We start from the raw sequence: 13,825 nt of genomic DNA on the forward strand, positions 1-13,825 counted from the left end.
ATTCACTATTTAATGAAATACTTTCATCACATACTCTTTATTCTTTAAGCATGGTGTCCTTTAGATTATTGGACATTTTTATAGTAACAGCTTTGAAGTCTTTGTCTCCTAAGTTCAACATATACTTCCTCTCAAAGGCAGTTTCTGCTACCTGTTTTTTCCTTGTGTTTGCTCAGTTTCCTGTTTTTCACATGCCTCATAATTTTTTGAAAACTGGATATTGCAGATAATATGTTATAGGAACTCTATAGATACTGATACCCTCCTCCATGGAGATTGTTTTTCTTTACTTGTTTATTTGTTTAGTGATTTGGCTGGACAATTTCAGTGAAACTTATTTCCTCCACAGTATGCAGCCTCTGATGTTGTTCCTTAGAGGGTATATGTAGCCTCAGACCTACAAACTGTCACCCCAGGAAGAAAGTAACTTTGGTTTTAGCAACTGTCTCTTTCCCTAATCTCTTTAAGTGTTAAGAGATTGCCTCTGCTGCTAAACCCAATTGTTTATCTCCCCTGATTACCAGGTGATTGCTCTATTATTTTATATTGCTCCATGGTCTCACTCAATTAAAATCAGGCCCCATTTCAGGTGGTCTTTGAGGCCAGTCTTTGACACTTCTAACCCTAGGAGGACTCTTTTTGGATGGACCCTTTCCTTGGCTCTCTGTTACAACTTCTAGATAGTCTATGAATTAGCTTGTTGCTCTTCTTGAGCTATCAGCCTCCTCTTGATTTCTTACAGCCAAAATGTTCATTGTTTTTGTGAGTGCCCTTAAGCCTGAATTCTTCCACATTCTGTTCCAAATAGTCAATTTTCTTGGGAAAAGCAATGATGAAGCTTGCTGTTTTTATGGCCTGCCTCTCCCACCATGCTACTAGCAAAGTGGGTCAGGACTCATATTCTCAGCCTGCTCTGCCTAGGGTTAAACTTCTACTCCACGAGTAGGACTGGGGGTTATGAAGGGAGTTCCAGACCTCTTAGTTATTCTTGACTAGACTACAGCTTCTTCAACTCATGGTTGGGGAGAATGAGAAATGCTGGCAACCTGCCTCTCTCAGGAAGATCTCATAGCTCTAAAATGAGAGCTGGGGAAGGGGGAGCCTTATACTCTTGCCCACAGCCACCTTGAGTGTTCTTTTGTCATGGTGAGTTTGGGGCAAGGAAGGGAGTAGATGGTGTCCCAAACACCACACTTTCTCACTGCTGTCACCAAGATTTAGATTTCCTTGAATAAATGAATGTCTACTAACTCTACATCCTTAAGACAATTTCCAGTGAATTTAAATGGTTGGTTTTTAAAAACTTAATTTTCACTACTTATGGTTATTTTGCTGGGGAGAGGGTCTGTGGAACTCTTCATGCCACCATCCCGGGAGTTGCAGTCAGCTTCTGTCTAAGTCTCTCATTTAAACAAGGTGGAGATTTTTAAGAATTTGAAAATGTGAAGAGAATTGCTAAATTTTCCATGAAGATCTTTCATATTCTACCAATAAATTATCTCTCACATCCATCCATTTCATCCTGAAGACAATTGCCTTACATAAGTTCTCCATCATTTCTTACCTAAAGTATTTCACTAACCTCCCAAGTAGTCCTCCATCTTAATTTTCTTCCTCTCTAATCTATCCTCTTTCTACTGGAGTTAATTATCTAAAACTTCTTTTTTAAAAAAATATTTTATTAATTTATTTTTAGAGAGAGGGGAAAGGAGGGAGAAAGAGAGGGAGAGAAACATCAATGCGTGGTTTGCCTCTCACACACCCCCTACTGGGGACCTGGCCTGCAACCCAGGCATGTGCCCTGACTAGGAATCAAACCAGAGGCCTTTTGGTTCACAAGCCAGTGCTCAATCCACTGAGCCACACCAGCCAGGGCTAAAACTGTCTTAGCTATTTACCTTGAGGGGCTCTCTACTGACTATAGAATAAACTCCATCATAATACACAGACCCTTAAACAGCTAGCCACAACTCTGTAGCTTCACCTTTTTGCCATTTTTACAGATCTGTCTTACACTCTAAACATCGAAGTACTTTTCAAACTTCTGTGCTTCTAGTCATACTGTTCCACTTCCCTTTTCTGACTTGTGAAAATCTACTTATTCCTACTTATTTCTCAAGGACCTGATCAAAATGTCCATCTTATTCCAAGCACCTATCAAAGTCAATTCATTGCGTTGAAAATCAAATTTTACCTTTTTTTTTTAATTTTAATTTTGTATTGTTATTCAATTACAGTTGTGTGCCTTTTCTCCCCATCCCTCCACCCCACCAAAAATCAAATTTTAAGTCAGGAATCAAGAGATGACATTTGTTGAATGAATGAATATGTCTCTTATAAGCCTCTTTAGTATATTTCTGCTTCTTTTCTGGGCTCAAAATGAAAATCCGTAAGGGATACTTAGATACTTTTTGCTTTGTAAAAAAAATTCCAAAGTTGGTATTGAAAGAATATTAGACATGGAGTTATATCTGCCATTCTATTTTAAAAAACAAAACCTAAAAATATACTTATTCAGGGAGAAACCACCCCTCCAAAAGAAGGGAGTGTATAGGTAGTCAAATTATAACTTTATGAAAAAGTTACTCTGTCTCTGAGATGTGTGTTCTAGAGGGGAATAAAAGGAAGGCTTTATCACCAAATATATATTTATGCAAGAAAAGGAGAGGAAGAGTATTCTGAAGTAATTCTCACCATGAATGGTTTTAGTACCAACTAGCTCTGTAACCAGATAGGAAGATAAAAAAATCACAATGTCAAAAATGTGGTATTGTGACAAATGCATTTACTTTACCTCAGGACAATCTGGGGAAGGTTCTGTTTAATTTACAAATTGAGTATGATCAGATTTATTGTCTTCCTCAATATAGGATAAATAAGAGGGAATTATGTTGGTTCTTATGCTTTCCTCTTTTCAGGTAAAGCATCTAAAAGTAGTAACAAAACCATATGAAACTCCTTTTTTATTATTCAATAATAAAAAATAAACATTTGAATTCTGACTCCTAAGTTCATTCCCTTAATAAAATTTAGAGGCCTACAGAGGGATGCCTTGTTTATAATATATTAATAAAGAGTAGTATAAAGTGGGTGATTCAATTTATGATAATACTAACTATAGGCTTGTCAGTGCATAGTATGAGAACAAGCAATAAACCCTAGTTCTTCTTCCCCATCTCACGGTATCTGAGGATTATTAAAAGATAAAAATACTCATCTAAAGGAAATCTACCCCAGATTTCCTGGTTCTCAATCTAAAAATACTAATTAGTATCCCAGACTTGTTTCTCAACATAAAAGAATACCAACTAGATCTCAAAAAATTGTTTTTCCTTATACAATTTTCAAAATATTATGGTTCCGATGTGCATCTTTGAGTAACGTAAACAGCTATTTTGTTTTCTGGAGAAGCCACTTGTGGTAGAGCAAATGCTCTACAATGCTGTGGCCCCCAGTACTTCTGTCGTTGTACCAACCTGAGGCAGTCATTTGTGCTAAGAAGAGCAGATACACAGAGGTGGCATCCAACTGCAGGTGTCCCCACTGGTCATCACCCACTACAGTGGCACAGGTTTTGGTGTTGTACTTGGCATGGAGGCTGTCCTTGGTACTCTGACTGTATTTGAAGGATTCTACTTTATCCACCTGAAGAAAACAAAAACAGTTAAAGACAGCTATGCAGAAAAAGCAACCCATGTACAATACTTCTGTAGTACTCTAACTGAAAGACTTAGTTCCTAAAAGTTAGATTTCATTATGTGTGCATCTGATATATGATATTGGGTTGGCTAAAAAGTTCATTTGTTTTTTTCTGTAAGATGGCCCTAGTAGTGCTTCGAACAAATTTGTTAGATTGTATTGTGACAGCTGTCATATTAGTGTGCATTTAAAAAAAGTATCAGAATTGATAATAAAGTTTTATGTAGCCATTTTAATATTGAAGATGGAAGAAAATATGCAACATTTTTGACATATTAGCTTTATTATTTCAAGAAAGATAAAAATGCAGCTGAAACACAAAAGATTTGTGCAGTGTATGGAGAAGGTGCTGTAACTGATCGAACATGTCAAAAGTGGTTTGAGAAGTTTCATGCTGGAGATTTCTCACTGGATGAAGCTCCATGGTCAGGCAGACCAGTTGAAGTTGATAGCGATCAAATTGAGACATTAATTGAAAACAATTAACATTATACCACATGGGAGATAGCCGGCATACTAAAAATATCCAAATCAATAAAGTTATTGCTGTAAATAAAAAAACGTGTCTTTTACTTTATGGAAAAAGCTAAACAAACTTTTTGGCCAACCCAATATTATACCTTTCAATATGGTTCATTAAATTAGTGAATTTAAACCTATTTGGTATTTGAGATAAATACCAAAGTAAGTGGCAAATCAGGACAAAAATAAGAAATGATGGTTGCGACATAGTCCAATAGAGAGAGCACTAGTAAAAAAAGGTTAAACTAGGCAGAGTTGATTTCTTCTTATTTTAGACTTGTTGAATGCCTGTGGATGGTTATTTTATTAATCCAGGCCTCAATTTCTCCTTCTAATAAAATGTAATACTGGTTTCAAGAAAATCAGTTCTGAATCAAGGTGTGCAACTTGTGTAAATCTCCTAGGATAAAGGGAAAACACTTTTTAAAATGAAATACTTTTGAATATCAAAATATCATAAATAACCTAAAAGATAAACCATAGACTACTAAAAATTATTTCTGTTTTGTGACAAAGGATTGATAACCATAATGTTCTGGAACTCCTCAAATAGGCAAGAAAGAGAAACCCAAAAGAAAAATAGTCAAAAGACCTAACAGACAATTTAATAGGAGAAAAAATGCAAAGTTTTTAATCAACACATGAAAGGATGCTCAAATTAATTCGAGATCAGGAAAATGCAAATTAATGCAAGGAGATGTAAGTCCTTGGCTCCTTATCTCCAATCACAGAATCTGAAACACTCCTAAAGGGTTTCTTTTCCCCTTAAGTTTTGCATCAAAATTCATTTTGACATGGGGCTGTTTGTAGTTTCTATTTATTTTATTAGTGTGAAAATGTGTGTTTCCCTACAGAAAGATTAATGTTTTTGATAATAGAGTGCTGTTCTGGACCTGCTGAGGACATAACATACTATATGGTATACATGGTGTAGTTCCTTCTAAAATCTGAAAAATTCTGAATTTTAAAATTTATCAGGTCCCAAGGGTTTCAGATGAAGGCTTATAGAATTGTATCTTCATTTACTCAATATAGATTAACTACATGTACAGCAATGATGAAGTATATTAAAAATCATTTGTAGAGAAGTAAAAAAGAGACTAGAAGGAAACATTCCAGTAGTAATTGGGTGGTAAAATCATGGGTGACATTTCCCGCCTCGATTCTACAACTTTTCTAAAATTAGTGTGAACTATTAGTGAAACTGGAAAATTATATATATATATATATATATAGTATGATATAAACATTCCCTAAAGGGTGAAGACAGTACTACAATGTGCTTTTATTACAAGGGGGCTGTTAACAATACCTGTCTGATCATGCAGTGCAGCAGTCCCCTCATCAGTTTCACTACACTCTGCAGAAATAAATGGAAACAAGAGTGTTATAAACATCCCTAGATGCAGGAACACTTACTCAGCAACTGCTGTTGGTACATGACCTTTTGAGGACAAGTAACCCTATCCTGGGTTCCTATTTACATGGCATTTACTTTATAAGTACACAGAAGAGCAGATTGCAGCTAAAAGTGGAATCAAAAGCTGCAGCTGGTGACTCCTCCAAGTTAAAAAGTCCAAATTCTAACACGTTTATGTAAAACTAAGCCAACCAACCTATTAGATGACATTTCACCTGGAGAAAATGGGTGAGTCAACTCAAAAATCATAAAGCTATGAGGATATTCTAAAATATATCCCATGGCTTAGAAAAGCCAACATCATCACGTTCACTTTTTTTCTAAATTAGCCAAGACTTATCTTCAAGAATCCACAGAAATATTTATCTGGATGTTTCCCCTAAAGAATAAAATGATCGTCAATTCAGAAAAATTGTAAAGGGCAATTGTTAGTACAACTCAACCCCTTTTCCATGCAAAGAAAAAAGCTACAACTTCTTAAGTCATTATTTCTCTTACTAGGACCTGGCAATTCCTAAAGTGGCTTTCCAATCACAGTACTCCGAAATTCTGATTACCAACTATATAGTAGACTAGTTGGTATAATATAATATAGTAATGATAATTATATTTAATTACAATATAGTGTAGTAATACAATACTATATGATCCTATCCTATCCTATCCTATATTAGTTATACTAAATGACACTAGAAGGGCCCATAAACAATGGCATGGATAGGCAAATATGTTTTAAAAGAACATCACCAAATAGCTTCTCCATTTCTCTAAGCTTTCTGTTTCACAGTTCAGAAGAAATACAACCAGGTTACTCCAGGGAATGCTGGCTCAGAGGTGGCTTCAGGACACCCCTGCAAAATAATCTACTTAGGAGACACATTGTTCTGTTATTCTTTCAAAACATTCTAGTGATAGGCATAAGAATAAGTACCTATTAATTATGCTCCAAATCTTTATGAAGTATTCTATTGAAGGAAAAATAAAAGGTGTTTCCTTGGGAGAGTAGCTTTGTAAGGTAATTTCTATCTATAAATGGTCTCCTCCCCTTACAGATGAAGAAGAGAAAAAGAGAGAACATGATCTTGTCACCTTTTAAATCATGAAGCGTTTGTTATAAAGTAATGAAACTGACTGCAACTCTGATAAGAAAATATCTATCATTAGTCTGACCCTAATAAAAGATTGTTCTTTTATATACCCTGTTACAGAAAGCATTTAACACAGCCTCCTCACCCTGTGGGGAGACTTTATTCAATTCTGAATTATCTTCTACACATGTTACCACACACACAGGTTTCTGTCACATCCTTTCAACCCTCTTTATCATCCAGCCCTGCTATTCCCACCTATATTTAATTTAAATAGAAAACCTAGGGAATCATGGACCTAGGGGAGGATTCCTGATTGCCATCCATTTTTGTCCTCCTGAAATGGCTGTTGTCAGCCATTTCTATCCTCAAGTTCGAACTTCCAAGTCAGGATAGGATAAAATTAGTAGGAAGCATAAGAAGGTAGAAATAAGGGGAGTTATCTGGATTTTGTATTCCCCTAAGCTGGCCATATTCTGATTCAGGTACACTAGGTGGCATTAATTATACGTTTATTCATATACCAGGGCTTATAGGTACACCAAGTGACACCCTCCTCTCACCTATTCATTTTGAGGATATAGATCTATGTATTTGTGAATTGATTATGTAAGGGTATATAACTATGTACAACCATATCTATATAAGTATTATATCTTTCTCTGCAGGTTTATGTACAATCAGATGCTTTTTGAGCATCTAAAATATTCAAAACACTACCAGGTTTTGTGGAACATAATAACAAAGGAGACAGCACAAACTTGTTATTTTGAAAAAAAAATACTACACTACAACTATGTCTACCTAATAATTCTTAGTTATCCTTTAAAACCCAACTCCTGAAGGGGAGAAAATGCAGACAATTGTAACTGAATAAAAATAAATTAATTAATTTTAAAAAAAGGACAACCCCCCCCCAAAAAAACCCCAACTCCTCTGAATCTTTCCTTGCCTTATTCAAGGAAATTGGACACTCCCACCTCTGTGTGTTACCACAGAACTTTGTACTTATGTCCTCTATATATAGTACATATCGTATCCGTCCTAATGTTTTGCAACTATTTGTTTATATATCTGTTTCCCCCTTCAAACTAAGAAAAGGGGAAGGGACCATATTCAGAAATACATCTTAAGCCCTGGCTGGGGTGGCTCAGTGGACTGAGTGCCAGACTGTGAACCAAAGGGTCCCCAGTTCAGTTCCCAGTCAGGACACATGCCTGGGTTGTGGGCCAGGCCCCTAGTGGGGGGCACATGAGAGGCAACCACACATTGATGTTCCCTCTCCTTCTCTTTCTCCCTTCCTTCCCTTCTCTAAAAATAAATAAATAAAATCTTTTAAAAAAGAAATACATCTTTAAGTCAATGGACTAAGCAGGTTGTTATTTTGAATATATATATTCCATGCCTGCAAGTAACTCTCAAATAGCTTGTCAAGTAAATTATGTGTGCATGCATGTGCAAATAGCTTGTCAAATAAATTGTGTGCACGCATGTGCTTAAAGAGAGGGAAGGTGCAAATATGACAAAATGTTAACAACTAGTGAATGTAGACAAAGAGTATATGCAAATATGTTCATTTTACTTTTTCAACAACTTTTCTGTAAATAAAATGGAACCTAATCAACAAAACAAACAAGCAAGCAAAATATAACCAGAAACATTGAAATAAAGAACAAACTGACAGTTACCAGAGAGGAGGGAGGAGAGGGATAATAGGGGAAGGGCCATCAAAGAACACATATAAAGGACCCATGGACAAAGCCAAAGCAGGTACATTTGAGGATGGGAGTCAGGGATGGGTGGGGCAGGGGAGCATGGTAGGGTGAAAATGGAAACAACTGTACTTGAACAACAATTAAAAAAGAGATAATGGAGTAAAAAATAAAATATAATAAAATATAAACCCTAAAAAAATTTCAAACATAAAAATTCAGAGTTAAATATAAACATTTTGTCCCATTTTACTTTTGATATCTATTATAGGACCTGACACATGGAAATTACATAAAGTCTGCTAAATGAAAAATGGAAAACAAGCTCAGACAATAAGTGATCTAGAAACCCCAAGAAGCTAGTCCTGAGAAAGAAGTGATCACTGAATGGCTTATAAGGACAGGAGCCACAGAAAAAGTGGGACTGATGCTGGGCTTTGAAAGAAGAGTATTGGCTCAGATTAGAAGAGAACATGTCTCACAAATGGGAGAAGCATCTCATAAAAAGATTTGGAGGTGGGAGTATCCATGGAGGAAAAGTTTGAAAAAGACTGAATCTAAAGTCATTAGACCAAAGTTGTAGTCACACTGCCACGGAATTCCAGCCTGCTTCAACCCCTTCACTTGTAAGTTATGGAAAATAGTATCTAGCTTACAGGGTATTGTGAGAATCAAATACTAGTAATTATGGGGAAGTGTGTAGCACAATGAAAAGTACTTACACAAAAGTAAGATATTTTTATTAAGGTACTGTTAAATTAATGAAGATATTGATGTGGCTGGGACTGGGGGTCTAATGCAGGATACCAGCATGACATAATATTGTTTAGGAACAAATCCTCACCTATCAATCCAAAACATTAAGATTTTTCTTATTGGAAAATGAAAGCCACAGAAAGATAGAGAATGGAAATGATACAATTTAAGTATGGTTTTCACAACAGCATTAAGTGATCAAGGTTTAGACTAGAGTCAAGGCAGAAGGGATGAGAAAGGAGGGGATGGATTCAAGAAAAAAGTTGTAAGAATCAACTGACTTTGGTCTGCATGTATCCAAAGGCAAAAGGGACAAGTTAAAAATCACCCTAAAGGCAACACTTTCAAACACTGTTTTATCAAACACTAGTCTAGGAAATTCTGAAAAGGTTGTAATATACTTGAGGACATCGAAGGCTATGAGAAATTATGGAGTAAATAAACCTGCTGTTTAACACAGTCCCAAACTTAACTGACCTAGTATTCCATGGAACACACCATGGGAAATGCTGTACATAATGGTGCCCAGGTGACCAGTATACTGAAGGCACCAATAAGAGAAAAAGGAATCTGTAGTGAGTTGCTGTTCTTTGTTAGTCCCTTTTGTTTGTTTTTAACAGGAAAGGTGGCATTTCAGACATAATGAGTTTGAGAGGCGACAGGATATGCAGGGGTAACTGATTAGAAGACAAATGAAAATAAGGGTTTGACATTGAAATGAGGTCAGAGTAAAGATGAAGCTTCAGAAGTCATTCTCACAAAGGTAATAGTTAAACTCATGACAAAAGGTGAGAGACTACACAAAGAGAATAAAACTGAGGCAGAAGTAGAACTGAAGGCAGTCAAAGAGCAATCTCTATTTGTGTGACTATTTATTTTTATGGGTATGAGCCAATATTTATATGACCAAGAGAAGAGGGCATTTGAAAAATATATATGTGCATAATTTTATTCTCAATCTAGGATAGGATAGTTACCTAAACCCTTGTACCCTTCTCATACAGAATTCTCTTTAGTTCTGACATTATTTCTCATAGTGAAACCAAGGTGAGAGTCAGAAGGAAGAGTAGAAATGATTAACAATCAATGGTTTGGGAAAATCCACAGAGTAATGGGAAAATCTGTTTTAAATTGACAGTAAATAGGAATTTATTCCATGGATTATTGGATTTAATCTATGCTCCTTTATTGTCCATAGATCAGTGGTATTATATCTGGTTGTACTTTAGAATAACCTGGGTAGTTTATTAAAAATATTCATGCCCCCAGGACTCCACTTTAAGAGATTTATCTAAATTATTCTAAGGTTTGCTTCAGTAAGGATATTGCTTTAAAAGATTCCTAAGTGATTCCATTGTACAGACAGAGGTTAGAACTACTCATGTAGATTAAGGACAAATACAGTTCACTACCTATTTTTGTAAATAATGCCTATTGGAACATAACCATGCTCATTCACTTATGTATTGTCTCTGGCTGCTTTTATGCATTAGTGGAAGACCTGAGCAGTTGGGCAGGTGCTACATGTGACCCATGATGCCAAAAAAATTTACTTTCTAGCCCTTTGCAGAGATGGTTTTGTGATCACTGCTCTGAATTAACTCTTGAGTCAGGTTTGAGAAAAAAATTAAAATTTTAGAATTGCCAGAGAAATGTTTCTTTTTTGAAGATATTTCCTATAGCCATAATGTTTTTGAGACAAAATTATTATTGAGGTGGTATTAAAAATACCAAATCAGTACAATACAGGAACAATTTGGGGGGTTATGTAAAAAAATTATTTAATGGAGCATTACAATTTTAGAATCAACAATTCAATGTTTCCCTAAATTTTTCCCCTTGCTCTGTTAAATTCTTTCTACCTGAGGCTCATAATGAAAAATGTCAAATCTGCAGAATGATTGGTCAATAAGGAAACATTAGATTTCTTCTAATAGTATTGAAAAAATTGGTCAAATTGTACCAAGTATGGAATTGTTATGCCACTGATATGAATTGCTAGCAAAACAAATAAAATACTGAGATCAAAATAGCAAAGCATTACAATAAGTAGTATGTCAGATTTGGGTAGTGGTGGTAGGGAATAGTATTACAGGTGATTTTTTAACACTCCTCTAAATTTTCCAAGTTCATACAATGGTTATGCATTATTAATATAAGTCATAAAAATACTGATCTGTACTTCCTGGGCTAAAGTAAAAACTCCAATAACCTTTTTTTGTGATGGGCCTAAGCACTTCTCAATAATGGCTTGAAAGAGTAACAAATGCCGGCTATTGCAGCGGACAACACAATGAAACTTCCGTATTGCCAAGGAGTGCAACCCATAACATGGTGGTGCCTTTAAAAATAACCAATCTCAATATTCTGATTTACAGGTGAACACTGAAGCTAGGATTGCCTTAGTCTGAGGGACATCACTTGAAAAAGTGGCTGGTATGGAGAGAATCTTAACCACCATGGAAAAGAATCCACATATACCTTACAACTGACAGCAGAGTATCTCACCATTAAGAGTCCCATTAGCCCAGAATATTGTTTTCTTGGTCATTCAAAAGGATGAAGCACCCTGTGTTTAAACAGTTTTAGAAAGGATGATTCTTTACAGAGGGGAAGGGTCTTAAAAATTAGCTTAAAGGAATCTGTTGACTCTGACCTTACTTTGCTGTGGAAGAGGGAGGAGGAATAGGCTCTGAGACAGTGGCTACAGGTATAAAAATCAACAAATAAACAGTCTTTACTTGTGTCTAATTGGGAAGGTCTGCCAATTTGTGTCAGTTACTGTGAAACAAACACCACTATCATTTTCAAAAATGAAGTAAAATGGTATATACTTGCCACCAAACATTCTTCTCAATGTGAATAAATATGCTGGATACTGCAAAATACATTTACTTATAAAGAGGACTATACATTTTAGCAAAGATTCTAGGATAGTATTTTCCACCGTAACAGAACAGACTGTACCTACTTTCCCTGAATCAGCAAGTCTCAAGTTTCCACTACAAAAAAAAAAAAAAATCAGTACAATACAGGAATGATTTTTGGAATAATTTTAGGAAGGTGGAAAAAAAGGCAAAATACAGTTCTCAACTCCTATGGACTGGGCTACGTTTCCTTCAATCTCCCGTCCCCACAACCCCATCCTAACACACCACCACACGACTCCAGATCTGTTTCTATTCTTATTTTGAGTACCTGCTCCAGTTCATAGGCCTTTGCCTTATCCTCATCTCGGTCTGCATTCTTCCGATAGGCCAGGCCCAAACCCCACACAGCCAAGATGCTGTACACATTATCCCGGACCCAGGCATCTTTCTGATCATAGCTGGCTGGAAGCAAGCCAGTCACTGGATTCTGCAAGGCCAAGAAAAAGAGGACAGGCAGGTAACCATAAGATGTTAATATTAGGAAGCAATCTATCAAATGGGATACTCAGGGACCTTGGTCTTATTTCTACTTCTTCAGTCCTGAGTATTAACCACCTCTTCCTCTGACCAAGTGCAAGCAAATGTTATCTTGAAGAGGAAAGAGCTGTCTGAAGACTTACAACTCTGACGTGTGGGTATTATCAAAAGAAAGGCAGTGTTTTAACTTTCCAGTTAGAATGAGCTACCAACGATAAACCAACATTAAAGAAGTATTTAAAATATAATTAACAGTATATACAAGGTTCCTCAGATTTTCACAATAGTCTAGTTTTGAGACGGCTAAACGTTCCCTTGTTTTCTCTGGCAGGAGGGGAAGGAGATGACGCCCAAACCTGGGGAGGGTTGTCAATAAACTTCAACACATCTTTCAACTCTGTGTCCTGGAACCCAGTTGTGGCTTGCGGGCAGGGGGCTCAGAAGCCATGACTCAGGACCTGTGGCTAAGGGTGCCTGACTTCCAGCTAGGGGACAGGAGAACCTGCTACACATACACAGTCACCCAGAGTCTCCTTCACACTGCACACATCCTCGGTGATTACAGGTGACACTTAATTTACCTGATGGCACAGGATGGTCTGATGCACCAGTCTAGCATAGCCGTCCAGCCGGACGCCCGAGTTACTCCGGCTCCTCATCGCGCCACGACTCCAATACCCTCAGAGAAACGGCCCGTGTGCCGCAGGGGCTTTCGGTCCTCCAAAGAAGGTGACTCCCACGCCGCTATACCGTCGCTGTGGGAAGCCCGAGTGCCAGGCCCCGGCAGGGCACTCCCCAATGCTCAGGCCTCGGGCCAGCTGTTTCGGCCACGGCGGCCCCTGGAGCCCACCACACGCCGGTGCGCCCAGCCTCACGAGGGCGGTTTCTCCCAGCTTTACACCCGTCCGGCCTCCGCGTGTGGCTCAAGCAACCTTCGCTCAACTCTGGGAGACGACGCGGCCCTCCGGCAGCTGGTCATCCGCCACAGCGCCGCCTCCACCTTGCTGGAGGAGCCACGAGCAGGAGGCGGGGCGGGCGCCTGGGGTCCTGGCAGCTGCGCGCAGTTCCCCTGGGGCTCCCGGCGCCAGCCCCGCCCCGCCGGCGCCCATTCTCTGCGCCCCCTCCCGCCCCGAGGCAGAGAATGTGTCACCGTAGGCAATGTGCTTTCAGAGGTTTATTTTCGACGCCTCGAATGAGTATTTCAGTTTTCCACAATCGCTG

The 13,825-nt window shown here is 37.8% G+C and overlaps 1 protein-coding gene across 2 annotated transcripts in view; it reads right to left on the reverse strand.

The window, feature by feature from the left end:
• The window catches only part of PHKA1 (phosphorylase kinase regulatory subunit alpha 1), a 126,539-nt gene extending 112,938 nt beyond the window's left edge, over positions 1–13,601 (reverse strand). For both annotated transcript variants that reach the window (XM_045191249.3, XM_024555291.4), the window contains exons 1-4: positions 13,186–13,601; positions 12,396–12,554; positions 5,534–5,581; positions 3,477–3,645 (exon numbers count right to left, since the gene is read on the reverse strand). In XM_045191249.3, coding sequence (XP_045047184.2) covers positions 3,477–3,645; positions 5,534–5,581; positions 12,396–12,554; positions 13,186–13,263 — 454 coding nt within the window. In that variant the 5' untranslated portion in view covers positions 13,264–13,601. The remainder of the gene's footprint in view (positions 1–3,476; positions 3,646–5,533; positions 5,582–12,395; positions 12,555–13,185) is intronic.
• Positions 13,602–13,825: the final 224 nt, after the last annotated feature.

This window comes from Desmodus rotundus, chromosome X, assembly GCF_022682495.2.
Source record: "Desmodus rotundus isolate HL8 chromosome X, HLdesRot8A.1, whole genome shotgun sequence".
In the NCBI taxonomy this organism is placed as follows: domain Eukaryota; kingdom Metazoa; phylum Chordata; class Mammalia; order Chiroptera; family Phyllostomidae; genus Desmodus; species Desmodus rotundus.